The sequence below is a fragment of the Alternaria alternata genome (assembly GCF_001642055.1).
Source record: "Alternaria alternata strain SRC1lrK2f unplaced genomic scaffold CC77scaffold_42, whole genome shotgun sequence".
In the NCBI taxonomy this organism is placed as follows: domain Eukaryota; kingdom Fungi; phylum Ascomycota; class Dothideomycetes; order Pleosporales; family Pleosporaceae; genus Alternaria; species Alternaria alternata.
In genome coordinates this window covers 83,431-107,863 of record NW_017306231.1, presented here as the reverse complement: position 1 = coordinate 107,863, position 24,433 = coordinate 83,431, and the positions used below count along the sequence as shown (strand labels likewise).

The 24,433-nt window shown below is 50.8% G+C and overlaps 11 protein-coding genes across 11 annotated transcripts; 5 read left to right on the top strand and 6 right to left on the bottom strand.

Moving 5' to 3' along the window:
- The first annotated feature begins 330 nt into the window (after positions 1 to 330).
- CC77DRAFT_668705 (hypothetical protein) lies at positions 331 to 2,516 on the top strand. The gene is made up of 3 exons (XM_018532688.1): positions 331 to 614; positions 668 to 712; positions 771 to 2,516. The coding sequence occupies exons 1-3, from the start codon at positions 532 to 534 to the stop codon at positions 2,311 to 2,313; spliced, it is 1,671 nt and encodes a 556-aa protein (XP_018378925.1). The 5' UTR covers positions 331 to 531; the 3' UTR covers positions 2,314 to 2,516.
- Positions 2,256 to 6,206, bottom strand: CC77DRAFT_977225 (Hira-domain-containing protein). The gene is made up of 5 exons (XM_018535965.1): positions 5,995 to 6,206; positions 5,851 to 5,925; positions 5,559 to 5,777; positions 2,794 to 5,508; positions 2,256 to 2,723 (listed from the first exon to the last, which is right to left on the bottom strand). Exons 1-5 carry the CDS (start codon positions 6,029 to 6,031, stop codon positions 2,617 to 2,619), a joined length of 3,153 nt encoding a protein of 1,050 aa, XP_018378924.1. The 5' UTR covers positions 6,032 to 6,206; the 3' UTR covers positions 2,256 to 2,616.
- Positions 6,207 to 6,626: 420 nt separating this feature from the next.
- On the bottom strand, positions 6,627 to 7,740 carry CC77DRAFT_668591 (U1 zinc finger domain-containing protein). The gene is made up of 2 exons (XM_018532687.1): positions 7,582 to 7,740; positions 6,627 to 7,531 (listed from the first exon to the last, which is right to left on the bottom strand). The coding sequence occupies exons 1-2, from the start codon at positions 7,603 to 7,605 to the stop codon at positions 6,728 to 6,730; spliced, it is 828 nt and encodes a 275-aa protein (XP_018378923.1). The 5' UTR covers positions 7,606 to 7,740; the 3' UTR covers positions 6,627 to 6,727.
- Positions 7,741 to 8,101: 361 nt separating this feature from the next.
- On the top strand, positions 8,102 to 10,703 carry CC77DRAFT_1067842 (hypothetical protein; the record flags this gene model as incomplete). Its single annotated transcript, XM_018529041.1, has 4 exons — positions 8,102 to 8,571; positions 8,619 to 9,537; positions 9,585 to 10,035; positions 10,084 to 10,703. The coding sequence occupies 4 exons, from the start codon at positions 8,102 to 8,104 to the stop codon at positions 10,701 to 10,703; spliced, it is 2,460 nt and encodes an 819-aa protein (XP_018378922.1).
- CC77DRAFT_1026638 (FAD/NAD(P)-binding domain-containing protein) lies at positions 10,641 to 12,500 on the bottom strand. Its single transcript, XM_018526302.1, has one exon. It carries the CDS (start codon positions 12,244 to 12,246, stop codon positions 10,888 to 10,890), a length of 1,359 nt encoding a protein of 452 aa, XP_018378921.1. The 5' UTR covers positions 12,247 to 12,500; the 3' UTR covers positions 10,641 to 10,887.
- A 325-nt stretch (positions 12,501 to 12,825) lies between these two features.
- On the bottom strand, positions 12,826 to 13,578 carry CC77DRAFT_1067840 (hypothetical protein; the record flags this gene model as incomplete). Its single annotated transcript, XM_018529040.1, has 2 exons — positions 12,826 to 13,088; positions 13,155 to 13,578. The coding sequence occupies 2 exons, from the start codon at positions 13,576 to 13,578 to the stop codon at positions 12,826 to 12,828; spliced, it is 687 nt and encodes a 228-aa protein (XP_018378920.1).
- A 683-nt stretch (positions 13,579 to 14,261) lies between these two features.
- Positions 14,262 to 15,095, bottom strand: CC77DRAFT_668369 (hypothetical protein). The gene has a single exon (XM_018532686.1). It carries the CDS (start codon positions 14,777 to 14,779, stop codon positions 14,420 to 14,422), a length of 360 nt encoding a protein of 119 aa, XP_018378919.1. The 5' UTR covers positions 14,780 to 15,095; the 3' UTR covers positions 14,262 to 14,419.
- On the top strand, positions 15,096 to 17,252 carry CC77DRAFT_668356 (nucleotide-diphospho-sugar transferase). Its single transcript, XM_018532685.1, has 2 exons — positions 15,096 to 16,151; positions 16,208 to 17,252. Exons 1-2 carry the CDS (start codon positions 15,411 to 15,413, stop codon positions 16,928 to 16,930), a joined length of 1,464 nt encoding a protein of 487 aa, XP_018378918.1. The 5' UTR covers positions 15,096 to 15,410; the 3' UTR covers positions 16,931 to 17,252.
- Positions 17,253 to 17,439: 187 nt separating this feature from the next.
- On the bottom strand, positions 17,440 to 20,282 carry CC77DRAFT_1026633 (hypothetical protein). The gene has a single exon (XM_018526301.1). It carries the CDS (start codon positions 20,173 to 20,175, stop codon positions 17,575 to 17,577), a length of 2,601 nt encoding a protein of 866 aa, XP_018378917.1. The 5' UTR covers positions 20,176 to 20,282; the 3' UTR covers positions 17,440 to 17,574.
- Positions 20,283 to 21,007: 725 nt separating this feature from the next.
- CC77DRAFT_917433 (hypothetical protein) lies at positions 21,008 to 22,170 on the top strand (the record flags this gene model as incomplete). The annotated part of the gene is made up of 2 exons (XM_018533684.1): positions 21,008 to 21,329; positions 21,383 to 22,170. Coding segments are annotated over 2 exons (1,110 nt in total), but the record flags the coding sequence as incomplete, so codon positions are not given.
- A 244-nt stretch (positions 22,171 to 22,414) lies between these two features.
- Positions 22,415 to 24,408, top strand: CC77DRAFT_668232 (hypothetical protein). The gene has a single exon (XM_018532682.1). The coding sequence runs from the start codon at positions 22,652 to 22,654 to the stop codon at positions 24,248 to 24,250; it is 1,599 nt and encodes a 532-aa protein (XP_018378915.1). The 5' UTR covers positions 22,415 to 22,651; the 3' UTR covers positions 24,251 to 24,408.
- Positions 24,409 to 24,433: the final 25 nt, after the last annotated feature.

The following is a 24,433-nucleotide window of genomic DNA, read 5'->3' as shown; positions in this document are numbered from 1 at the left end:
TTTCGCGAACGGAAAGATGATTGGCTATTTTGGGATAGAATGATCTGAGGACGTTTGAGGAGTGATTGAGAAGTCGGTTTGAGTGACTTCGACAGAGTGGCTCTTTGTAGGGCGTGCGATATCGTCATGGCTCTTGCAGGGACGAGAGGGGTATATTGCCGTGTTGGAGATGGTTACCCCACACTGGAACGCGCTAGGCTATGCGGGTTTATGGGGAATGGCAATATACTCTCTCTGTTAACACGTCGGGATCTCGAGGGGATTTCTTGCCTGGGGGACCTATACGATGAGCGTCTATTCTTATATCCATTGTGACACATGCTGTTATGGGTCCTCTTCTGTGCGAGGTGAGTCAAGGGCGCCTGGGGTCTTTACGGCGGATACGACGCCCTACTGGATTTGTGGAGCCTTTTATCTCCGTGCTATCAACATCAACGCGCTGTGACCATGTCAAAGCTCACTTCCATCATATTTGGATATTTGACTGCCGCCAGATGACAGTGATCGTCTATCATATCGTATGCAGCCATCATGTCATTGAATACTGTCGCCGGCGCGAGCCAACATTCTCGGAAATACAACCCCAAAGTAAAAACCGGATGCAAAACGTGCAAGTAAGATGATGGATTCGCAGTTACCTGCCAATGACTTTACCAACCGACGATAGAAAACGCCGCGTGAAATGTGACGAAGACCGGCCTTATTGTCTAAAGTAAGCAGGCAAGCTCCCTCACACGCAGGCTTGAAAACTGCCATGTTTACCTGAGTAGATGCACTAGTACTGGTCGCAAGTGCGATGGGTACAGCCGAATGAAGCATGCATACCAGACTCAAGTCATCAGCTTCGCGTTGGATCCATCGAGGATGCCTCAGCACCCGGTTTCGTCGTTTTCCGGATCTGGAAATGCACAGTATCTGGAGTTCTACTACTACCACATCGGACCAATGTTATCCCGCAGATTCGACGGGGACTTCTGGTGTGGCATAGTGCTCCAAATGGCACAAGCTGAATCCTCTGTCCGTAACGCGATGATAGCCCTCGCTTATCTGAATCAAACACAACGCGGCAGCTTAGCAAATACGCGTCATGATACATCAAAGAAAGATGGAGAGACCAGCCGCCAATTTGGGCTACACTACAACAAAGCCATCAGATGTCTCGTAGCCCGCATGAGTGAAGCATCATACGCGCCAGAAACGGGGCTGGTGACCTGCGTACTCTTCGCCTGCATAGAGTTTCTGCGAGCCGATAAGCAAAACGCCCTGCTCCACATGCGAAACGGACTATACATTGTCTCCGAGCTGCGGAGAAGACATGGTGTTGACACGCTTTCTCGCGAGTCCCGTACCAAGATTATACACAGTGGCATCAGCGGACCACTAGGGATGATCGAGAAGACTCTTGTCCCAATGTTCACACAGGGTCTGATATCCGCACTACTACATGGTGTAGATGTGGATATGGAATTTGCTTTCCTTGAGTCTACGCTGCTGAATCACTTGCACCTGCAAACCTTCAACAGTCTACGCGAGGCGCGTTTCTCATATTGCGAGATGAGAGACGCTTCAATTATTCTTGCGCGCGATTTCGCTATCAAGCTGTTCCAAGGCCTTGAACCATCGCCATCCGATGTTGAGCGTCAAACCCATGTTCTAGCTTGCCACCAGACTTGGTTCAGAGCTTTACTCGCCTACGAAGAAAACTCTGCGTTCATCTCTGAAGAAGACAGGCTTGCGATGGTTGCCTTGAAAATTGGTTATTACACCACTTACACTGCTTCGGCATGTGTACACGATGCCAGTCAGATGTCATTCGATGCGTATCTCGATAGTTTCAAGACCATCATATACCACGCTAAATTCCTCGTAAACAAGACTGTAAACACTGCCAGTCCTGCTCAAGAGCAAAGGATGCATTCTGGCGCTTCCGCGAACTTTACATTCGATACTTGTCTAGTCCCCGCCTTGTACTATGTCGCCCTCCGCTGCCGCCACCCATCTACCCGTCGCGCTGCTATCGCGCTCCTTTCTCGGGATCTTCCCCGTGAAGGCCTCTGGGACCCCGATCTCTATCGCATAGTAGCCGAGCGTATCGTGGAGATTGAAGAGAAAGAAGTTGATGGGAGGGGCTGGCCGGTAGAGCGAACGAGATTGTGGAGTGCAAGTGTAACGGCGGACGTCGGTGAGGAGAGTGGACTTCGATCAGATTTCTTGTTTGCAAGGGATGTTGGGAGGGGGATGGGGAACACGTGGAGCGAAAAGAAGGTGCCTTCTGTAGCTGAGCTATATGTTGAGGTGTGCAATGCAACTTAGACGCTTAGTAACAACGCCAAACATCTATGCATAGCGCATACAGAGCATCGACAGACCCGGTATACTAGGAGTAACAATCTCAATCTCAATCGCCCACAGACAAAATTATCCTCTCCGTGCCAGAAATGTCTACAATTATATGGATATCCGCTGCCTCCCAGAACCTTACACACTCGTCTTCCTAGAGAACGCCAAGTGACTCCAGACACTGCCAAACCCCACCGTCTGGCCTTTATACCAGCCGTGGTGATGCTTTTAGTACAATCAAGAAGAAGAAGAGGAACAACAAGCAGAAGAGTGATGTTACATATCCGTAATCATAGCCTGATCGTCGCCACGCTGACCCTCGGTCACGATACCAAGAAGACGCGCATACGGCACCGTGATACGCTGGAGGTCGCGATGTTTACCTGCATGCCATGTTAGCAACCTGAAATCCGAAAACATCGTAAAAGATAAGCATGAGAGAGAAAAACTTACCAAGAATCAACACCGCCTCCTTGAGCAACTCCTCCCTCTTCCACCCGCAGATTTCTTCCGGCTCCTTCATTGCGCCTTCATCCTCTTCCTCATCGTTGTTGTCCTCCTCATCCTCAGAAACAAGACTGCCCATGAGGCTGCGCAACAACTCTTCAATCTTCCCCTTGAGGCCCTCAGCACCAAGACGCTTAACGTACATGGTAAGATAGATCTTAAACTCCTCCCTCGCACCCAGGGTGCGTGCGGCTGCAACGCGGTTCTCGAGATGCGCCACAGACGCCGAACTCTCAAACGTTTCGTAGCCCTCTGCAGAAACCAGGATCTTAATGAGTCGCTGGAGGTGGAAGGCGCGGCCTTGGAGTAGGGATTGGTTCGTCGTGTTGCGTTCGAGTGCAGGTATGATTCCTGCTGAGATGTTCTCGATAGAGACCTGGTCGTCCTTTTCTTTCTGTGCTGCGTTTTTGTCTTTGGAAGATCGGATGTTGCCGACGGAGGAATCAGTAGAGTTCCAGTATTGACTTGTAACACCCCACCAGGGTTCTGAAAGACGTTGCCAAATGTACATGTCGGGGTTGTATGCGTAGCCCTCGCCGTTTGACATGGCTACTGTTATGCGGCCTGCAGAGTTTAGGCGCGCGAAGACGATGCCAGGAGAGCGCGTGAGGTGGGGGCCCTGGGCATAGGCTGCAACGTCGAGGATGGGAGCTAGGGAGATGGGTGGGTGCGGTGCGGACATTGTTTTTAGGTTCCAGATGTAGACCATGCCGACTGCTGTTATGCACATTAGCCACCAGCCACGGCAGTCCATGATTACGGGTTGTGCTTCTAGGACCATGGCGTTGAGGGTTCGGCGACCAGCGGGAGTCCACGCGTATACTGAGCCGTCCTCGCATGCCGCTGCAAAGAGGTTCGTGTTGCCTGTGACTAGGAGTACGGCTTTTGGCAGGAAATCCTGCCAGAGTGACTGCCCCTTGCTGGTACAGGTTAGTCTTGTTGGATCGTGGTCTTGTGGACGGCCTGTCCGTGATGGCCCGCTGGCGTTGCGAGCTTCTAGGATGACAGTGTCTGGTATTTCTGCCTTTCCTGTATTGGCATCAACACCACTCTGCGGTGGCTCGCTGCCGTCCATGGTTCGCACGATAACACTTCTGACTTTTGGCACAGCCAATCGTACCTGAGCGAGGGCCATGTGAGGATTGACGATGGCGGGCCTTAGAACCGATGGAGGCTCTGTCAGGTCGTTTGTCTTCGATGGTGCAGCAGCCGGGGGAACCAGACCCTTCTCGCTATTAAGTACAATTGCTGCACCTCCAGGTTTGACTGAACCAGCCAATCTCCGCTCCACTTGTCTGTCTTCATCGCCTTCGATTTCAGCGAATTTCCTCTTGTTTCCTATCAACATGGTTGCGAGTCCACCTTTTGGAAACCCATCGTATGGCTTCGACAGATCTAAGATATTGTGGGGATTATCATTCCTACCGCCTGACGTGGCTGTTGCAGAGAGGAGCTGCGTTTGAGGTAAGGATGATTCGCCGACACCGGAGGAAGACGACATGAGCATAGGTGCTATCCGCTTCTTGCCATCCTTATTGATGGTCACCCTTTGCTTGAGCTTCTCGACTCTAGCATCTGGAGCTGGCTCAGTAGGGGCCGCTGGTGGTGCAGCAGCGCTCGATCCATTTGTGAGGTTTGTCGTAGTAGTGGCACCGTTGGTTCCGTTGGGGATGGTTGGAGGTTGGACTGCACCTCCGGCGTCGCCCATGAGTGCACCCATCCTGCCTTGAACACCCTTTAGCTCTCCACTCTTACTGCTCTCTTCCAGAAGTAGTGCGTCTGTACCCTCGATGATGCCAACTCTTCTGCCAGCACCAAACTTGGCAAGTGTCTTTTCGTTCTCTGCCAGTGTCGCTGGATAGCCTAGTTCTCCAGGCGCAAACACAAGTGTCAATATGCTACCATCGAGACTGGTAGCGTATAGCGTTTCCCCGTTTGGTGCCCACGACAAGTCAGAAATAGACTTTCCTGCCAGCTCCTGCGAGATCATAAACGGTCTAGGAAAGCTTGTATTCCACACACTCAAGCATTTGTCTTGTCCGGCGCAAGCAACAATTGTAACAGTTGGCTGATTGATAGTTCCGTCCTTTTCTGGTCGCGGTGGGTCCCGGTAAAACAATCGCGGAGAAAACGAGGTTACTTCAACGGGCCCTTCATGGCCGACCAGACTGATGTCTCCGTCCCACGAACCACGCGCAAGGATAGCGACGGAGCTGACTGGCCCGTTTGTAGCATTCGCAGCGGCGATGTGTGCGCCATCGGGCGACCATGAGCAACGGCGGAAGTATGTGGTAAGCGGGGAAGTCTGGAAGGGCGCGGTGATGGTATGGTCCAAAACAAAGTTGTTGACCTGGTCTTGCTGCGAGGCGTTTGGCGGCGGAGAGTTGAATCGGTAAACCTTGATGGTGCGGTCGTCGCTAGCAGTAGCGAAGTATTTGTTGGCTGGGTCAAATGTTATGCCCTTGACGTGACTCTGGTGGTTTGACAGTGTCTTCAACTTCTCGAAGGAATGCCCAGACCAGACTACGACTTTCGAGTCCAACCCCACCGATACCAGAATTGACGAGTCAAATGACCAGCCAAGATCCTGCACATCGTTTTCGTGTCCTATGAGGCGGCGAGTGACACGCCAATTCTCGACGGGTGGGGGTTCGTTCGATCCTGCGATTCTATCAGCTCATCTTCATCGTGGGTGCCCTGCCTTTACCCACCAAACGTTGGACGCGCCGGCGCCGCATTCTTGTCGAGAGTATAGACGCATACTATCTTGTCGTCTGCGCCAGAAGCCAGGTATTTGCCGTTGGAAGAGAAGCGGACCGCGTGAATGGTACCAGAATGATGGCTCACAGCCGCGAGCTGCTTTGGTTTCGTATACGAGGGGTCGTTTGAGTTCAGGATAGCCTCGGTAGACCATACACGTACATAGCCATCTGTAGATGATGTGTCAACAGTCTTCTCGGGAGGAACGCATCGCGCGGGAAACCCCAGGGTGGGTTGACGAACCTCCGGCAGCCGTGGCCAAGCGCGATCCATCAGGGGAAACGTGGCAACTGTATACTTCGAAGTCCTTCTGTTCGCCTATGACAAACTCGTGTCAGCAACATGGCAATACAACAATAGCACATGCATGCGCAGAGATGCACTAACCCGGGTGTGTTAACCACTGTGGTTTAATGAGATGCATGGTCGCGTAAATATCGCTAGCAGTTGAATCATGCTATTACGCGACCATGAAAGTAGGGCAGAAAAGGCTGGAAGAAGAGGTCGTGGGTTGATAGTTGGGGCGCACGTTTTGGTGAACCGCGACAGTTGTCTGGTGTTGGCGACGCGATCTCGCGGTCGACGCTACTTGGCAGACGTTTGGGCAGGGGTTTAAGGTTTAGGTGCATGCGCCGATCAGAAAGTGGACGTTAAACGAGCCGCTCAAGACTGTGGGGGTGTATCATGCATTCATGCTAACACTACGACTTGGTCTTCCTTCATCTCGCTGTCTCTAATCATTTGTTACGCAAGAACGGCTAAGGTCCTCTTCGAAGCTGGCCAGCCATCCCGCTTCCCTATTGGTTGCTTGTTACAAAGACATCTAAACCTGGAACTACACTACTCAACGCGGCATTCTGCTGAATGCATCCTACCCAGCTTCGTTGTCCAAGTCATAATCCAGCAAGCCCTTGCATAGATAATAAAGATGCTCTGATACACGCATGTCCTGCTGCTTGGTGCCAAAGCCCATACAAGTCTCGCTTGAGCTCATTGGAAGCAGATCCATTTAACGAATGTCCACTTCGAAACTGGATTCTATAACAGACGAGCCGAGGCTGATAACAGCGTGATCGACCGGTGGCGCATGGATTGTGGATGGAACGGGTCATGATGCTGCTCATTTCGCCTTCTTCCTCTTCTTGAAAACCACCGCTGGTGTAGCTGGCGCATCCTCCTCCTTTTTCACAATGGCCTCGGCAGCCTTTGCTTCCGCTTCTTCAGCCGTGGGTATATCCTGCAGGGTCTTGGCCTCGTTCTCTTCTTCAACTTCAGCTTTCACTCCATCCCCAGGTTCTTCCCTCTTGACCTCTGGCTGCAATTTCTTCTTCCTAAGCAAGCTCTCAATGTCATCGTCATCGCCACCCTTGCTGCCCGGGAAACTCTTGTACGTGTGTCCCCAGCCTTTCCGTTTGGTGATGAGCTCTCCGGCAGCCTTTTGCTCTTCCTCATCCTCATCCAGTTGCCGCTTCCGCACACCCTTGTTCAACGATGTTGCCTTGAACTCTCCGTCCTCAGTGACTTCTCCCACGACTTCTTCCTTTACTGTCTTCCATTCGCCCGCTATCGCCAAATCGCCTCTTGCAGCCGCGGGAAGCGCCACACCCATAGCTGCCAGCTGCTCCCATTGTCGTTTCCTGTCGTCTACTGTGGCTTTCTTCTCGGGTTCCTTCTTGAATGTGGGCTTGCCGCCTACGCCAGTCGCGACGGAAGGAGTGGAGGATGCCGATGGTACAATGCCATTCAGCCGAGCGACCTCTGCTTGTGCGCGCGCCTGATTGCGCTTCTCGTTTTCCTGTTCGCGATGTAGTCCCTTCAGACTACGCTGGATGTTGCCTTGGTGGCGTCCGGTCGCTTCGTGTTGCGCGCGCTCGAATTTGGTGTCCTTGACAAACACGGAGCAAAACTTGCACCAGTATTTTGGCTGCAGTAGAGTTAGGGTATGACGCGCTTGTCTTTCTTGGTCTCACTTACTGTCGATTTCCAGTATTCGGCCATGGTTGAAGGTCAGAGGAGTGCTTCGCAACCATCCAAAGTCGGGGAAAGCTTGCTTGCCGCACGGTCCAGGTGGTCTCGGTGGTCCGCAATGCGAAGACGAGACGAGTTCGCATGGCGCGAACCACGACTGCGGATCTTTCACCGCTACCCCCACTTAAACACAAATCCGTCTTCACATGTCTCGCACTAGTTTCTCATCGTCATACCTTCCACATTTCTACATCGACGGGGCTAGGCTCTTGTGATAATCGTAATGCACGTCATCCAGTCGACTAGGAAGAGAGTGGCATCTATCGAGACACCGGCTAGCAGCAGAAAAGCAAGCCTTTACTACTCTCGTGCCCATACACGTACTAGAGAGTCGACTGCATTCATGCGTTTGGACTAAAGGGCGCCTTAGCGATGCGCGCGTGAACATCAACCTTCCGTCTTAGCCGTCCATGTATGTCTCGGTGGACTGTCTACACAATGTTGCCCTGCAACACCTCGCACACCCATGGAGCCTTCGAATGCTGTATCCCTGGCTTCATCCATCATACAAACTGTCGAGTACTCGGCCAAAGTGGTACACAAGGGTAAAGTGGGCGGTCTACACGGATCTGATGCCAACGCCTTGAAAGAACCTACACTGCTCGATGACGCGATAGCTAACCTCGCCGACTTATCACAACAACTCAGGAAGACACAGCATGTAGTCCGAAATTCCAATACCACTCCTGATCAACACAACACAGCGGATGCGCAACTTATCGCATGTGCGAAAGATGGTGCGGGAGTGGCGAAGATTTTACAAGCCACACTGGATCAAGCGAAGCGCAACCACGACGTGGATGAACAAACTGTACTTGATCATGGACTACGCAGCGTCTTGTGTTTGTATTATAACCAGAAGACGATTTCAGCTTTTTTAGACACGCTCAATTCTGTTCGTAAGCAAGTAGATATCGCTCTTCTCGCCTCACTCAAGTAAGTGTGATACTCCCGATACAATCACCCATTAATCGTTGTCACAGAAAATCCATTTCACAGCTTAATCAAGCTCATCTGGAAAAGGGATGGCTTTCCGGGGACAAAGCGGCCAACGCCCGTGTGCAGTTACTTTACGCCGTCAACCATCACAATTGGAAGCCCACGGAAACGGCCGACATTTCATCGTTTTCAGACGCTTTGAAAGACGCCGTTGTAAGCGACGACATAGAAAGTCGCTTTGCGAGCATGATTTTGGCACACTTACGTTTCACTGGCTTGCCCGATCGCTTGAAGGCAATCCCGTGTACACACCCCGGAACTTTTCAATGGACGTTCGACGGAAGCTACGAACGGACTGATTCTCGTGATTACGAATCCTTCCCTCGGTGGCTCGCTGCAGTCGATGGTAGCAACCTGTATTGGGTTTCTGGCGAGCCCGGTGCTGGGAAGAGTACGCTGATGAAGTTCCTATCCAGTCACCGTCGGACTGCTGCCCAATTACAAACTTGGGCCAAGGCAAAACCAGTCGTCAAGGGAAGATTCTTCTCCTCAAGTCTGGGAAACAACATGCAAAAGTCGCGATTGGGCCTTCTACAGACTTTGCTTTATTGCGCACTCAAACGTGACAGGAAGACCTTACTACAGGTTTTCCACCATCGCTGGCAGCAATTTCGGACTTTTGGCGGGGGTCGACAACCTTTTACATGGAACGAGCTACGCTATGCCTTCATCATGATGGTTTCAACCCCTCTAACGCCGAGGTCATTTTTCTTCGCGATCGATGGCCTAGACGAACTTGACGGAGACCCGAAAAAACTTGTGCAATTTCTCACGGACGTGGCTAAGTTTCCGCAAATCAAACTTTGCGTAGCTAGTCGGCCAACACCAGAGTTCCTTCGCATTTTCAAAGGCGAGCCTTGTCTTCGCCTCGAACGCTGCAATCGCCAAGACATCCACAATTACGTCAAGGCTTCGTTCATAGGCAACGAAGTGTATGCAAATTTCAATAGATCAGACCCGGATCTGCTACCAATATCATCAAAAATATAGCCAAGAAGGCAGCCGGCATCTTTCTCTGGGCATATGTCGTGGTAAATGTTCTGCTTGATGGACTGGTGACAACAGCCCGCATTCACGACCTTGTCGCTCAACTGGAGTCCCTCCCGTCTGGATTGGAGCAACTCTTCACGAAACTCATTGGTAGTCTGAATATACGGCACCTGAGGCACGCCTGCCAACTCTTCCGTCTGTTTGCCGTGAAAACACGACCAATGTTATTGGAGCTCTGGTTTGCAGACTGTGAAAATGATGATCCGGCACTGAGGAGCGACGCCAGACCGCTGGCAAGATCTGAGATCTTGGTGCGTCTCGGAACTATGAAACGTCAGCTAAACTCTCGATGTCGAGGTCTACTAGAAGTGGAAAGCTCGCACAAGGGCTCCAGCGCCGTGCTGTCAGAAGGTACGTTCGTGTTGTATTCGAGGTCCAATCGAAGCTGAACACAAGCAGCATCTCATGTCACCTGGACACATAGCATTGCGCGCGACTTCGTCCGATCTCAGCGAGTCTGGAACATCGTGCTCGATAATACCGGACACGACGCTTTCGATCCGCAATGGCACTGGGCCAACGGCCAACTCGGCCTATTCAAGACACTCGCTGGTACCATTAGTACCAAGACCTCCCACTTCGCCTCCTGCATCGAATATGCATTAAGACTAGAACACCGTCTCCAGATTTGTCCAATCAAATTTCTGGATGAATTAGGACGTACTGCAGCCATATACTCGACGGTGTACGGTGAACTCATACCCCGCAAGCTAAATATCAGCGTCGAAAACTTTCTTGATTTTGCTGTGTTGTTCAACCTCACCAGCTATGTTCGTACCAAAGGTGTCACGCTACCAAGAGAAGATTTGGTACGTAGTTGTCGCTTACTAGGCTTGCTGGATGTCAAGCAATGGGAGGTATGTTCAAAACGCTTCGGCGCCCCAGCCGTCTGGAACGCGGATTTCGAGGAAATGAAAAGAGAGATGGAGCGTGTAATGAATGGTTTGCTTGATCGTGGGAGTGACAAATCGAGATGGGAGAGGGCCAAGAAGAGACTGTCTAGGCAGAGAAAGACGTAATCTGTCGCTCTTGAACGTACGTTTCGATAACTTGGACAGAGTATACAACGGATGGCTTGGCAGAACCATTTCACGTCTTACTATCCGGGATCATTGCAGAGGGTCTGCATAGTATACATTTTAAAAAAACAGTATTCTACATCGCGAACCATGGAAACAACACGAGCATATCAAGCATACCACCTCATTCCCTTTCCAGGGCCTTCAGATTGAACTCCGTGTACTCCGGCATCTCCCACCTCTTTTCCTTCCCTTCTGGTAAAAGTCCCGCAAGCCACCCGATTACCCTATCAACTCTTAGACTACTCACCGTCCAAAGCGCCCAACCCGCCATCCAAAGCCCCCACTCTGAACTCGGAAGGGGACCCTTTCCATCCGCATAGGGCCCAAGCTTCTGACATTCCTCAACAGGCTGCTTCATGGCCTCTTGATAGGCTTCCAGCGCAGCATCGACGTCGTCACCATGTCGAAACAACTCGCCCGCAAGGACGTATGCGCCGATGAGGGAGAGTGTAGTGCCCATTCCTGTAAAGGGTGAGGGACAGTATCCCGCGTCGCCAAGGAGGACAACGCGGTCCTTGTAAAGTTTATGCTGAGGCATCTTCACTTGGCCAATTTCTGTGGCGTAGAAATCTTTTACCGTGTCTAGGCCTTGGAGAAAGCGTGGGCACTCCCATCCTGCATCTTGGTACAAGCTCTTCCAAGCATCTTTCTGTTCCTCGGCGGATCTCTTCTGGTAAGTCGCCATGTGGCTTGCTCTGTCTCTGTCTTTGCCGTTCATGAGGAATAGGTAGACTTGCGTTGCCGGTTGGTTGCCCGTACGTGTCATTACCATGCGGTTGTTGGAAGCGAAGTAGATGCGTGCTAGGCTATCTTCTGTGGGAAGACGAGGGATCTTGTAGTATGCGGCATGGATATTCATGGAGTGGAAAGCCGAGCTGGATATTTCGGAGCCAAAAGCAAGGGAACGGGTTCGTGAAGCTTGACCATCTGCTGCGATTACCAGATCGAAGGTGCGGGTCTCGCCGGTGGAGAATGTTACTGTTGCTGTCTTGGGGGAAGATGAGGATTCAGAATGGGAGAGCGCGGTGATGGTTTTGCCGAACTCGTAGGTCAGTCCACCTTTGACATGTCCTCTGGTGGTTAGAATCTCGCGTTCCTGGATGCTGATATCATGCATCATTTTGACGAAATTCCCTCTCATGAACTCAAACTCATGGGTCAGAGTCAACGCCCCAGCGGTGTCTCCTGCTTTCGTGATACCGAATTGCATGAGGCTTTTACCATTTCGGTCAACAAACTCCATGCCGCCTTCTTTGACACAGTAGGAGCGAATTGTGTTCAGAAGACCTAGTTTCTCCAAGATGGGGATGCCTTGTGCTTTGATATCGATTTGCTGTCCGCCTGTCCGGAGCGTGGGAAACCGTTCTATGACCGTGATCACGTGATTGGGGTTAGAACGTTGGAGCATGAGGGCGAGGGCCGGACCGCAGACGCCCGCGCCTACAATGAGAATGTTCAAGGATGATGGCGATGTCGTCATCTTTGCGATGATAGCGCTGATGTATGAGGACGTAGGCTAGACAAGGACAAGGGTTTGTGGAAGGTTTACGGAAGACTTGTGGTAAGAAGCTTGTCAAAGACTTGTAAGAAGCTTGGTGTTGATCCTACCCAGAAATTAAGTTTGGCTTTCAAGGGTTTCCCCGAGTCGCGCCGCATGTTATATTTCCATTGCTACACAAAGCCATCGGCGTACGAGGCGGCTCCGACTTTTAATCCGTAAGACCGAAGTCATCTCCGTGAGGCACATTAGCGGCCGTCGGACAAGCTCTTTGAGGCCGGTGAAAGGCCGGTGCTAAAGTTACCCTTAAATTCACATGCCTGCTTACTACTAATCTAATCTGATCTGATGGCGTGATGTCTTCGCTGAAGTTGCTAAAGTTGATACTAAGCTTCTTGATTCAGTGCTCTAGGCAACAATAAAAGTGATGTCACGCAGTGGGTCTCACTGTTGCTTGAGGGCTGCGAAGACAGTCATTGGATATATGATTTAGGCAGCGAAGAAAGCACTATAGTACGAGCATTAGGCTACAGCCCATGACACCATGAAGCCAAAAATCCTTCATCTTCCCTGGGGGTATCTAACCATCTGCGGACATCTCAGCAGCCCATATCCCAACCCTTTTCCTGCCCACTCACTCAGATCGATATCGGTACTATCCACAGTCTTCCAGCCCATCGTCTCGTAAAACCTCTCGGCCGAAGCAGTGGTCTGTACGATAACCAATTCTTTCTCTAGTTCGTACTCACGATACATATAATCTATCATCATCCTCCCGACCCCTTTTCCCTGCCACGCAATCTTGACGTTCATAGCCCCAATTGCTGATTCATGGTATAAGATATCAGTCTGCTTGTCGACTAGATTCTAGCTGAGGAAGAGCTACTTACTGACATGGGGCTTACCAGCCGTGATACCACGCCATTTAGCGATCACGTTCCTCGACCAGTACCGTCCAAATGTCCCTGGATTAGTAGGTCCTACTTCTTCATCTGGAGCGACCGCCTGCGCACTTGACGGTGTCACAGCATTAACCCAGCTCCCGTCCTCCCACTTCACCAGCCCCCATCCCACCGTCTCTTCGTTCCGTGAATCCACGGCTTTGATCAAGTGAAACTTTTGCCCATCGGGTTCAGTAAAACGTCCGGAGAGTCGACTGATGAGGGCATTTGACTCTTTCTCTGTAGCAATGCTGTGGTAGGGGCTGAACTGGAAATGGGTCAGTAAAGAGGTCTCAGCGGCTTCCGTGCGAATTGCTGCGAGGGTGGGGATGTCGGAGAGAGTGGCGGGGTGGATGGAGATGTATTCTGTCATCCTTGTTGTGCAGTGTAAGCGCAAGGTATCGATCGATGTGGGATGTTGGTATGATCTTTGTTGCGTTTAGGATACCATACCTATTGCGGGGTCAGTCACGATCAACGACGCCGATTGTGGCGAAAGAGTGATAATACCATGTCGCATACCTCCTGCCGCAATTGGCGTAGTGCTTAGAGCTATCACATCTTACCACAGCAAAGACTTTAGCTTTGGAAACCTGGTTTCCTAGGCTCGAGGTGCATATGGACCCTGCAAAGTCGACCAGTTGATATTAGCCTCAGTCCTTCAATGCTCTCGGACCTTTAAGCTTACTATTGTTGATGCTCTCAAGAGAGTTTACGTAGCTGCGGACTTACTAAGACTTTGCGAGCCTTTGCAACGCAGGTGTGACTGCAGGCTATGTAATTGTGACGAGTAAAACAAATAAAACGTAGACTACGGACTGTACAAGGATACTTGACGCTCAACCACAATCTCCAAGCCACTGGCGAACGAAGCTGCGCTGTAAGCGGCTGCTCCATCCTCGCGAAGTATGCAATGTTCCCCGCTTTCCTGCTCTGCGGCCCATACAGCCTTCACGTACGTCCAGACAAGCAACGCCAGTACATCTCTTCAACATCTAAGCGCTTTTGGGCAATGAGATCCCTTGGCAAATCATCCCAATCGAGTAGTATCGCTAGCGAAGGCCTTGAGAAGCAAAAGGTTCACCAAATTCGTCGAAGAGCCGGACTCTACAGCACGCATCATGGCGCGTACCACGAGAGAAATGAGACATTATGTGTTGTCGCTGCGTAGGCGTTGTGATGGTGTTCGGTGACCCGCTCGGTGGTGAACTACGTTATAAAATAAAAAAATTCAGTCTCAGAATGATGTTCACAAAGCTTGCCGCACTTGAGAATGGCTTAAAAGGGGCTTTCTCCCTCGGTTTCTGTGGTCGATTCACTGTGTTCATGCCTCCGGTCGGCCGTCCGACTGTCCTATTTAAATAAGTCCAGCCTTGCTCCTTAGAGATGTCGTGGAACTTGAACAGGTCATTATGGCTGTATGGAATGCCCTTCGCGTCCATGTACTCCGCAGCCCCCTTGATGCGGGACCTTTTTGGTGTATCGATTTTGACAATACCCTGTCTTGAAATGGCGAAGAAGATGCGCGCAAGATGTCCCGGTATTAATAGGGTGGTGGTGGAGTAATTGAACATTGAAGTTAGGATATTGTGGAGATGACCATTTGTTGGAGTGCGCGGCTTACGCGCTGGGCCCCTTCTTGCTCGGCGCGTGGCGAGCAAAGTCCTTTGACCCGTAATGACCTAATTTGCTGCAGGGCTCTAGGCTTACTCTGTGGCTTATTCTGTGGCTTCAGACTACACCCTTTCCAGAACATCCTGCACGCCTTACAGACTAGCGTCGCACAGAAAGCCGGGAGTAAGATCAGCTACAAGAAGGCCTCTTCTTCTAGTTACGCACCACGATACAGCTAATAAATTCTAATAAAAAGACAAAACATATAACAGAATGGCAACATGCTTGCAAAAGCAGAAGCCTTTAGACGCTGGATAGAAAAAAATTATTGGAGGCCTTGTTGCGTGAGGAGGGCTCTCCACCATTAGCCTAGGTCTGGCTTTCTCTGCAACGCTAGAGCCAGAACATCCATCTCCGTAATCCTAACTTGTAAGATTTGTCTAGGGTACAAATCCTACCCCCAAATTTAGCGGATGGATAATAACGGGATAGATCTCGTCCCTTTCTTCTTTCCAATGGTTTCCTAGAACATTCTTTCTGGTTCGCAGGCTGCTGCGCTACCTTTTCACGTTAGAGTACAGTACCGGTACTATGCTTATCCGTCCCAACCATGTATCTTGCTGGCGGGCTGGTTTATTCGCGGGACTATGTTCCATCATCGCTCTTTACATCTTCTTTGCACGAGGTCACATCTCAACTTTCCAACCATTTCTTTCCGCCGGCTCTGCCTTTTCTGCAGACTACCAGACTAACCTCATCTCCTACTGGAAAGAGCTCGCGAGTTCCCTCGAAGCCGCGCGCCCAGTATGTCCTCCCATCAACGTCACGACCGAGGAAATGCCCAATGAGGATAGAAACTTTGAACCGCTTAAGAAGAAAGAGAGACCGGAACGATTATTTCTGCCGGCAGGAGACGAGGCGGAGCTGATGCGTGCACATCGCCATATGCGCGTCGCAGCCCGACGCCTAGCACCGCTATTACCAGTTGGGGATGAGACTGGTATCGTCACGACTGGCGGATTGAAATTATTCCCTGTCTTGCTTGTATCTCTACGCATGCTTCGGCGGACAGGATGTACGTTACCGGTTCAAGTTTTCCTCGGTGATCAAAAAGAGTATGAAGAAGTAAAAAGTACATGTGAGGATGTGCTACCGAGTTTAAATGCACAGTGTCACGTCGTTGAGGATGTCTATTCGACAGCGGATGTTGCTATCGCGCCGCCAGAGCACTTTCAATTCAAAATCCTCGCCATTCTCTTCTCGTCATTTAGACATGTTCTTTTTCTCGACGCGGATGCATTTCCGGCACACGACCCAACACCTCTCTTTAATGTACGTCGCCTATCCCACAGCCCAAACCCAAGCTAACCAACGTTGCGCAATGATAGTCTCCACCATACACAACCCACGGCCTCGTAACGTGGCCCGGATTCTTCGCCAACACCGCATCCCCGCACTACTACCACATCGCAGGCATCGCCGTACCGCCACCAAACCGCGGCACAGAATCAGGCCAACTACTACTGGACAAGAAGCACCATGCTGAAAGTATTCCCATGATGGTATATTACAACTACTTCGGCCCGGACTACTACTATCCCTTACAATCGCAGAACGGCCCGGGGCAAGGCGATAAAGAGACGTTTAGCGCTGCTGCCGTGGCAGTGAATGCGCCTTTTTACGGGGTGAAAACCCCCGTGTCAGCCCTCGGCAATCATGTCGATGGACAATACATATTCGCTGGAGCGGGCCAAGCAGATCCCATGCAAGATTATCTCTATGACCCTCCTTATCCAAACCACATACAACCCGAATACGAACGAAATGAGGAGAAGAACCAAGTTAGAGCCTTTTTCGTGCATACAGTGTCTCCGGAAACGAAACTCAATCCGCTGAAGCTTTTGCGCGAGGGCGGCGTGGCATGGGATGCAAATGGGGATTGGCATAGGATATGGGGGAAGGAGAAGAACGTAGTGGAAAAATTTGGGTACGATGTGGAGAAAAGGATGTGGGAGTGCGTGGAGGAGGAAGCTTGCAGGACGGATCAGGACGTGTGTATGGAGGTCAAGGCTTTCTATGCGAAGGTGTTTGGGACGATGCCGGCGAAATAGCGACAGGACTTGTGTTGAAGAACTGCGACTGCTTCACTGTTGTTCCTGCGTGGCCATCAGTCATTGCCTTGGTACAAGTGGGCTACTGGACGCGCTTGCGGCGCCGTTCCATCTCCTTGTACAGGTCTTTCATCGAGCACCACGGCCGTTGCACCTTGTTCGCGTCTTGCCAGCCAATACGTGGCGTAGGACCGGGCAGGAAATTCGTTGGAAAGCGTGCGTTCGGCACTAGAAAGGTCGAGGAGTGTTGGATCGGTATTGCTGTCCCGGTGCAGGACTAGAATGGCTCAAACGCTTGGAGTGGAGTGCGCGTACCCTCTGGCTAAGCGAGACAGGAGTAAGCATGCGATGAAACACTGGGTGGCGTGCAGAAAGCAGAAAAACTGCAAGTGCATGAGAGTGTATATGTGTCCGCGGCGGAGTCTTCCGACATAACGAAGTAATGTTCTCCCGACTGGCTTACCCGAGTAATATTGATGACAGCTGAATAATGTTCTTGGGTTGTTAATTTGATAGCTACATTGGTTACCAGCTTACTACATACAGTGGAAACAACGTGTTTGCACTAGCCGCTCGACCAACTAGGCGCTGCTGGTTGACCTTGAGAAGTGCGGAACGGAAGCGACTGATCTGCGCAGATGTCATTAGCCACGTCGCTTTCGTGATCGTTTCGTGAGAGACGGCTTCTTGTCGTGAGCGTGCCTAGCAGCATCAAAAAGTGGCTCATACAGGGACTGCAGATCTGCATTCTCACGGCATCGCCGTTTTGCCATCTCAACAGCTGTCCAGGCCATCTTGAGGGAGCCTCGGGATTTCTTTCCCCTGTGGGACTTGGGGCGCCAATTTTCCCGTTTGTCGTATTGAGACCAGTATGGTGCTCTTGGTTTGGCCTTTCGGTTGTTGTTAGCAAAGTTGAGGTCTCCAACATTCCAAGTCGCCTTGGTGTCCAGGTTGAGGCCGGAGGCCAACTGCTTGATCATTGCGCCGTTTTCGCGTACTACCGCAATGTGCATGAGACTGAGTCCATCACTGAACGCAAGATTGAGATTCGCTCCAGGACGTGTCAGCATCATTCTGCAGATGTCTTCTGATCCAAATGCTGCTGCTGCGCCCAGGAACGAGTTGCCGCAGCTGTCCCGGCAGTTTATGTCGATATCTTCGTTGTGCAGATGCAAGTGCGCGTAGTCGTCAGCGTGCCTACCTCTCAAGAGAGCTCGGAAAAGGGCTGCGTGCTTCAAATGGACAGGAGCGACCCCGATGATATCGGCAGCTACCTGGCTAGCTTTGATCCAACCATCGTCCATCAACATCTCCTTGTCAACTGTCATTCCATATTTTCTCCTGATTTCCCAATCTCTCTGGTCCTCGGTGTAGAGCCAGACCTTGTGCTTCTCCCACCATTGCAGATAAGTGGCTATGGTGTACAGCCATGTTGCCTCACCGTTCCAGGCATCTTCGATATGAGCCTTGAAATAGCGGAACAGACGTGCAACCACCGGTATGACATCCGTAAGCTTCGCCTTATCTTGATATAATGTCGCCACCCATTCATGTACATGCCAAGTTATGCTGACAGTATGCAACCATCGAGGCATAGCTTCGTGAAGCACATCTGGGCGGCAATTATCCATGGTGTCCAGTACCATACTAAGCAGTGAGTACCACCTGGCTGCACGTCTTTCGTACGCCCGCTTTGTCCACCTATCTGGTTTTCTCGCAAGCCTTTCTTTCGACCATATCTTCGGAGAGGTCCTGCCCTTCTTTCTGTCGGGGCCCCAAATGTTATCGATATCGAAGTCACTATCACGGTCGTCGTCGTCATCATCATCATCATCATCATCATCATCATCATCATCATCACTATCCTCGCTCTTATCGTCTTCATCATCATCACTATCCTCGCTATTACCGTCTTCATTATCTTCGTCATCCTCGATCTCAGATTTGTCGTCAGAATTACCTTCACTACTATTGCTCAAATCACTGGCGGTATCGCCAGTATCATCCCCAGTCTCATCCGAATCATCTTCATCAGTATCGCTTGTGTCCAATTCATCTTCTTCGTCCTCCTCATCATCGTCAACGCTGTCGTATTTAGGCGCCCATAATCTTCGCTCGATATCTTCAACATCCATAGCGTACAGCAACAGGATACTCACAAACTGGAACAACGTCAAAGTATCGTCCTCTAGCGTATCCTTCTTTTGAGTGCCTCTGTATTGAGAAGAGCTATACATGGATGACAGAGCCCATTGCGCCTTGGTTGCCTTCTCTGGTTGCTCATCAATTCTGATCAATCTTGCCATAGTCTGTCTGAACTCTAACAGCGAATGGATGTCGCATCTTTCGAAAAGTTCCTTCGTATAGCGGAAAAGAGCTCCCTCGCTGGGCTCGCTGCCAAACCTATCCAAGAGAAATCTCATGCCAGGCTCGAATGACATGGTGTTGAGAATTGAGATACGGGTGCGTTTCGAACTCTCTCGTGTCCATCTCTCGGCATCGCTCTCGACGTGTTGCTTCCGCAGTATGAAGAGATGGTCTTGCAGAATTTCGCACGACATGATGCTGCCCTTGATTGCATCGAGCACTCGCAGTTCTTCACCCGTTGCAGATCCCAGGATGTGTTTGTAGTCCAGATCGTGTCGTATCTCAGCCCAAGCGTCCATCAGCACAGTACGAACTTGGATCTCAACTTGTTCGTTATAATAACCTTTTACTCTGGCTCCCTCAAAGGGGTCTCTTCGTAGACGGATGGAATAATGGTCCGCCTCGTAATAGCCCATACGTTCGTCATACGGACGAGTCTCAGGATTCTTCATTCGATATCCACGCTCGCTAAACACCCTTGCAGGTTGTTCCGAGCTGGCCGGAACAACCTCGAAGAGTTCGTGCGACTCGATGAAGGTCTTCACTTGGCTCTTCTGACATGGAAAATAGAGGCACACGCGCACACCCGCGGTATCCCATCGGACGTTCTCGAATGATGCAAGATCTTGACACTTCCCTTGCTTCTGCAGTCGCTCTACCTTACCCCTCAACGACTCCTTCGTTTTAACTCGGTATGTGGATGTCGAATGCACGACTGGATCCTGCTGCTTTAAATGTTTATCCAGCTCGGCTTTAACGAAAAGAGCAAGATCCTCCCAGAACATTGCGCGTTTCGAGAAGTTCTTCGCAATAAACTCTTCCTTAACTTCTTCGAGTTCCGAAGGAGTGCGAGGATGCTCTCCTACGGATGTGTCCATGTTGTGCAGCTCGGTCTGCTTTACATCCGATTTGACTCAATTTGAGGCGTATGACAAAAAGCTTGCTGGTGAGGAATTTGGGCAAGCAATGTAGATTCACTCAGCAGATGGTGGGGTATCGATCTCCGTACGTGCCCCGCACACTCCAGCAAGGCAGATGCAGGCTACCAGTCAGCACCACGTCAAGCCACATGCTTACTGGTCCCAACACAGTAGCCTCCATTGCTTATCCTCAGCCTCTGCGGTCAACCAAATCCTGCTATCATTACACTGCGCCATTCGTCTGATACCTCTAATACGCCGCCCATGTGTGTGTGAACGGCTTTCTCATACACGTTGATCCCCTGGAGTTGGCACTTCTCATGCACTCCTAGCGAGTGTTGCATGATCCTAATTCTGGTTCATTCTGTAACGGTTTGGACCTTGCCTGTGACCGCTCTAGACTAGTACGAGGTGGGATAGCTAATGTGCAACCGGCTATACATGCAGCTTAGCCCACATCACGTAGTCCATTCAGCGCAGTCTTCCGGTTAAGATCTACCGTCATAAAGTCTCTATGAGCTCGAGCTATTTTCACCGTGTTGTTGCACAGAGCCGGCGAAACCCTTGTCTCTCCGACCTCTGCGAATTTCTCCAACAGCCAACTCGAGCCCACAACCAGTCTCGCACAGTATGTATAGACTTCTTCGAACAGCCTGTGCCTGTAACCCAGCGAGAGATCTTCGCAAACGATTTTGGCCATGAGCTGCGGAAACCAATAAATCAGCCAGAACTCTTAGCGCCCGATCACAGGGGCCGAATATTGATCATTGAAGATATCTCTAAACCTGCTTTAGAAGAGTTAGGATCTTTCTTCGATATTGACCCTTGGTTCTTTGCTTCCTACGTGCATCAAACGTGGCGCAAAACCAGCACACAGAGTCCTGCAAACTGCTCTCTGCCTTCGCGCGAGAAGAAACAGAATTTTCTGCCGCTGCATTACCATAGGATTGTAGCTTTGCAACAGAAAGATACGACTCTGAGATCAGTAACGCGTAATACAAACCAGCAACGCAAGGCAGTCATACTTCCGTCGCTAGGTGGAGAACGTATTGGCTTGGTGCAGCATAGTGCTTCAGTCATGTTAATAAATCCTCCTGGGCAGATTTGGACCGGTTCGTCGAGTCAATCAACGAGATGCTTGTACTCCCGCTAAAACCATATACAGCCATCATCCTCGTCGACCCGCCCATCAAAAACAACTACATCCCATCAAAACGAAATAGTCGGCTCCCGCCGAACCTAGATTCAAAAGCTTTCCTTGGCGGATATGAAGATTTCTCTGATATTAAATTTCCAGTCACTCCACGCGATACTGGAAATCACCACCATGTAGCTCAAGCATCTGATCGAGCGATGCTTGACGAGCTCGTCTACTACTGGACACACCAACGTCCTCAAGTCTTCGACCCTTCCGCCCCAGCGCTCCAGCACTTCTCCTACTACCCTCTTAAGATCGTCGCTGCCGAATGGGTAAACTACATCGCCGCCCTAGGCCTCAGTCTACGCGAATATGAACTTCGCACTTCGTTAACGGGCAACCTAGTTGCTGAGCTGGAATCTCTCAACACGAACCTCCGAATCCTACAGGGCTGGCGCCGCCGCATTCTCTCGACACAAGCTAAATTGCAGCGCAACATGCGCTTTATCAGAACGCGCTCAAATAGTTCTTCTACTGAGGACTGGAAAGATCTGTTAGAAGATTACGAGTTCTTGGCAACCGAAGTGGCGAATTATGGCGAGAAACTGGAGGCTATGGTACCACTTGTCACATCTGCGGCTGCGCTAATTGAGAGTCGAAGAGCGTTGACGGAGACGGAAAACGTGACGCGGCTCACTGCGTTGGCGGTGATTTTTATCCCACTGAGTTATGTAGCGGCACTGTTCAGTATGGCAGACGCTTTTGCTCCAGGGGGGCAGTTGTTTTGGGTGTACTTTGTGACAGCAGTGCCTCTGGCAGTAGGAGTAGGAGTTGTTGCCAAGGTGGATGTGGTGGCTGTCGTGAGAAAGTCTTGGGAGAGTGTGAGACGATGGATGAGATCCTATGGTTCTCGGGTCGTGTCTCCATGAACAGTCGGATATGGTCAGCCTCGTTCGTATGGTATCTCTGCAATCGATACGGTGAATTTATTAGTTCTCGCCCTGAACGATCTCTTCATAACTTGGGAGCGGAGAGACTGAAATAAAGAATTCATATAATGTTCGTAAATGCTAAATATATACCATCATCCCGCCGTGTAGTGTGGTCGCACCCAATCAAACAGCGAATCTTACATCCTATGACGTAGTCGTGATCTTGGCTTGGACTGCAACTTGCAGAATTGAACTTGGCGCAGCAGTGCAACGTCAAGATTCTCAAAGCTCAGGTTACCTTCAGCTCCCTAGGACAGGGTGTCAGCTTTCTCTCCATCGCATCCTAGTATAGATCCCTCAAATCATGCCACGCCGTCCAGAAGAGCCGTCAAGGACAGGATATCTAGCACCTCAGCTACGACATCTGATTACCAGCGTCTTGAAGATATGGACCGCCATAGCTCTAGGTGTAAAGTGGATCGCACTGTATGGTTCCTTCATCCTGTTGTATCTCCTTCGCCCCGTACGGAAAGAGAACCGAAGCGACGCTGAGCATGACCGCGATACTGGCCCAGCTGCATCACAGCACTCTTGGATCATCACTAGACTTTCGAGGATGCCATTCACCAAACCATATTCTTTCTGGGTGCCACTACTCAGCACAACGTTGATAACTGTTTTCTCCTTCCACATGCTGGACAGCCACTACACGCCCTTCGACAACACGAATGACTTCGCTACGGCGTGTCCCGAGGATGACCGTAGAACACAAACAAGCGCTTTCGTCAGACTCTTCGCCGCCACTGTGACCACCATGTGCATTCATGGCCATCTTAGCTCCCTTACAGGCTCGGATGCCTGGAGACGCGAATTCTTTCGCATGCTCGAAGTGCTCGTCAACCCCTTGGCCTCTCTTTTCGCCATGGCAGATGCTGTATGGTACGAGATTGCGGGCTCGTTGCAGGCTACGCGGGACTCCTGGGATGAAAAGTCAAGCATCAGATATAGGTTGGCTTGCATGTGCCGGATACGTATCGACACTGGTCAAAAGACGGACGCCATGAGCCCCGCCCCATATCTCATGTTCATCAATCCACGCCACGTCAGCAGCAAGTTACTGGAAAGAGACTTGAAATGGTCGGGACGTGTGCTTTTCCTAGTCATACTGTTTGCGCAGTATGTCCAAGCGGCCGTCCTGCTTTCACGTCGCATCATCACCTATGCAGATGCTACCGTCGATTGCGCAATGATGCTCATGACCATCTCGGGCCTCGCTGCACTCACAAAATCCCTGGTCGTATCTCTCATCAATATGAAATGGATGCTCGCGTCCGATTCTTTCTCGCCCTGCACAGCACGCGCTTGCTCGCTTCAACCTTGCAGAACCCTCAAGACAGAATCCGATCTGCCTGACAAACCATTCCAGATAGTCTTGTTTGGCTGCAGTATCTCCGCTCTTCCGCGAGCCGTGCTACACGCACTTGCTGGTGCGAATTTGCAGCTGTTGCTTTTGACGCACAGGGCGTTCTCTTTGCGTTCAGTATTGAGCCTGACGATGTCCACGAAGTGGTTCCATGACTTCCTTATACTGCTAGTAATTTGTGCCGATTCTTGTAGAGGGCTGTACACGAAAAACGATGAAGACGAATCGCCACGAAACAATGAGGCGGACACTGCGCCGGTTGATAATACCCCACCCAAAGAAGTAACTACGGATGACGGCTGTTTCACCTCCACACTTTTTGGCGTAGGCACATGGATATTCTTGTTCTTTCATGGGCTAGGTGCTATCGTACTGGGGCTCGGCATGGCGGCGTTACAGTTGGGCAGACTCTTTGCCCCCAGTATACTAATGTTTCTTGAGATTGTGCGCGAAACGAGAAGATGGGACGCTTGGGATCCATCAAACCCATGTCTGGAGCTATGGAAAGACAACCTCGAAGATGAACTATGGTGGTTTTGAGAAAAGCCCGCTACAGCCGAACCATATTTCACACCTCCCAGCATGCGAATATCAGCTCGTGGGAGTCTGGCATTCAACATCAACTATATGATCCCCCTCCACTATATGCATTCGGAAAACGGTTCATTATTGCAATGGCTGGAACCTTGCAACATTCGAAGCGTAGGATGTTCTCCCGCACCA

Excerpts from the sequence above, each read along its gene's own strand:
- CC77DRAFT_668705 (XM_018532688.1), top strand. The coding sequence starts at position 532 with ATGTCATTGAATACTGTCGCCGGCGCGAGCCAACATTCTCGGAAATAC. Across the intron at positions 615-667 it reads ACCGGATGCAAAACGTGCAA|AAAACGCCGCGTGAAATGTG; the intron begins GTAAGATGATGG and ends AACCGACGATAG. Across the intron at positions 713-770 it reads GACCGGCCTTATTGTCTAAA|ATGCACTAGTACTGGTCGCA; the intron begins GTAAGCAGGCAA and ends TTACCTGAGTAG.
- CC77DRAFT_977225 (XM_018535965.1), bottom strand. The coding sequence starts at position 6,031 with ATGCATCTCATTAAACCACAGTGGTTAACACACCCGG. Across the intron at positions 5,778-5,850 it reads CTTGGCCACGGCTGCCGGAG|ATGGCTATGTACGTGTATGG; the intron begins GTTCGTCAACCC and ends CATCATCTACAG. Across the intron at positions 5,509-5,558 it reads GCCGGCGCGTCCAACGTTTG|GATCGAACGAACCCCCACCC; the intron begins GTGGGTAAAGGC and ends ATAGAATCGCAG.
- CC77DRAFT_668591 (XM_018532687.1), bottom strand. The coding sequence starts at position 7,605 with ATGGCCGAATACTGGAAATCGACA. Across the intron at positions 7,532-7,581 it reads CCGAATACTGGAAATCGACA|CCAAAATACTGGTGCAAGTT; the intron begins GTAAGTGAGACC and ends ACTCTACTGCAG.
- CC77DRAFT_1026638 (XM_018526302.1), bottom strand. The coding sequence starts at position 12,246 with ATGACGACATCGCCATCATCCTTGAACATTCTCATTGTAGGCGCGGGC.
- CC77DRAFT_668369 (XM_018532686.1), bottom strand. The coding sequence starts at position 14,779 with ATGTTCAATTACTCCACCACCACCCTATTAATACCGGGACATCTTGCG.
- CC77DRAFT_668356 (XM_018532685.1), top strand. The coding sequence starts at position 15,411 with ATGCTTATCCGTCCCAACCATGTATCTTGCTGGCGGGCTGGTTTATTC. Across the intron at positions 16,152-16,207 it reads ACCCAACACCTCTCTTTAAT|TCTCCACCATACACAACCCA; the intron begins GTACGTCGCCTA and ends GCGCAATGATAG.
- CC77DRAFT_1026633 (XM_018526301.1), bottom strand. The coding sequence starts at position 20,175 with ATGGACACATCCGTAGGAGAGCATCCTCGCACTCCTTCGGAACTCGAA.
- CC77DRAFT_668232 (XM_018532682.1), top strand. The coding sequence starts at position 22,652 with ATGCCACGCCGTCCAGAAGAGCCGTCAAGGACAGGATATCTAGCACCT.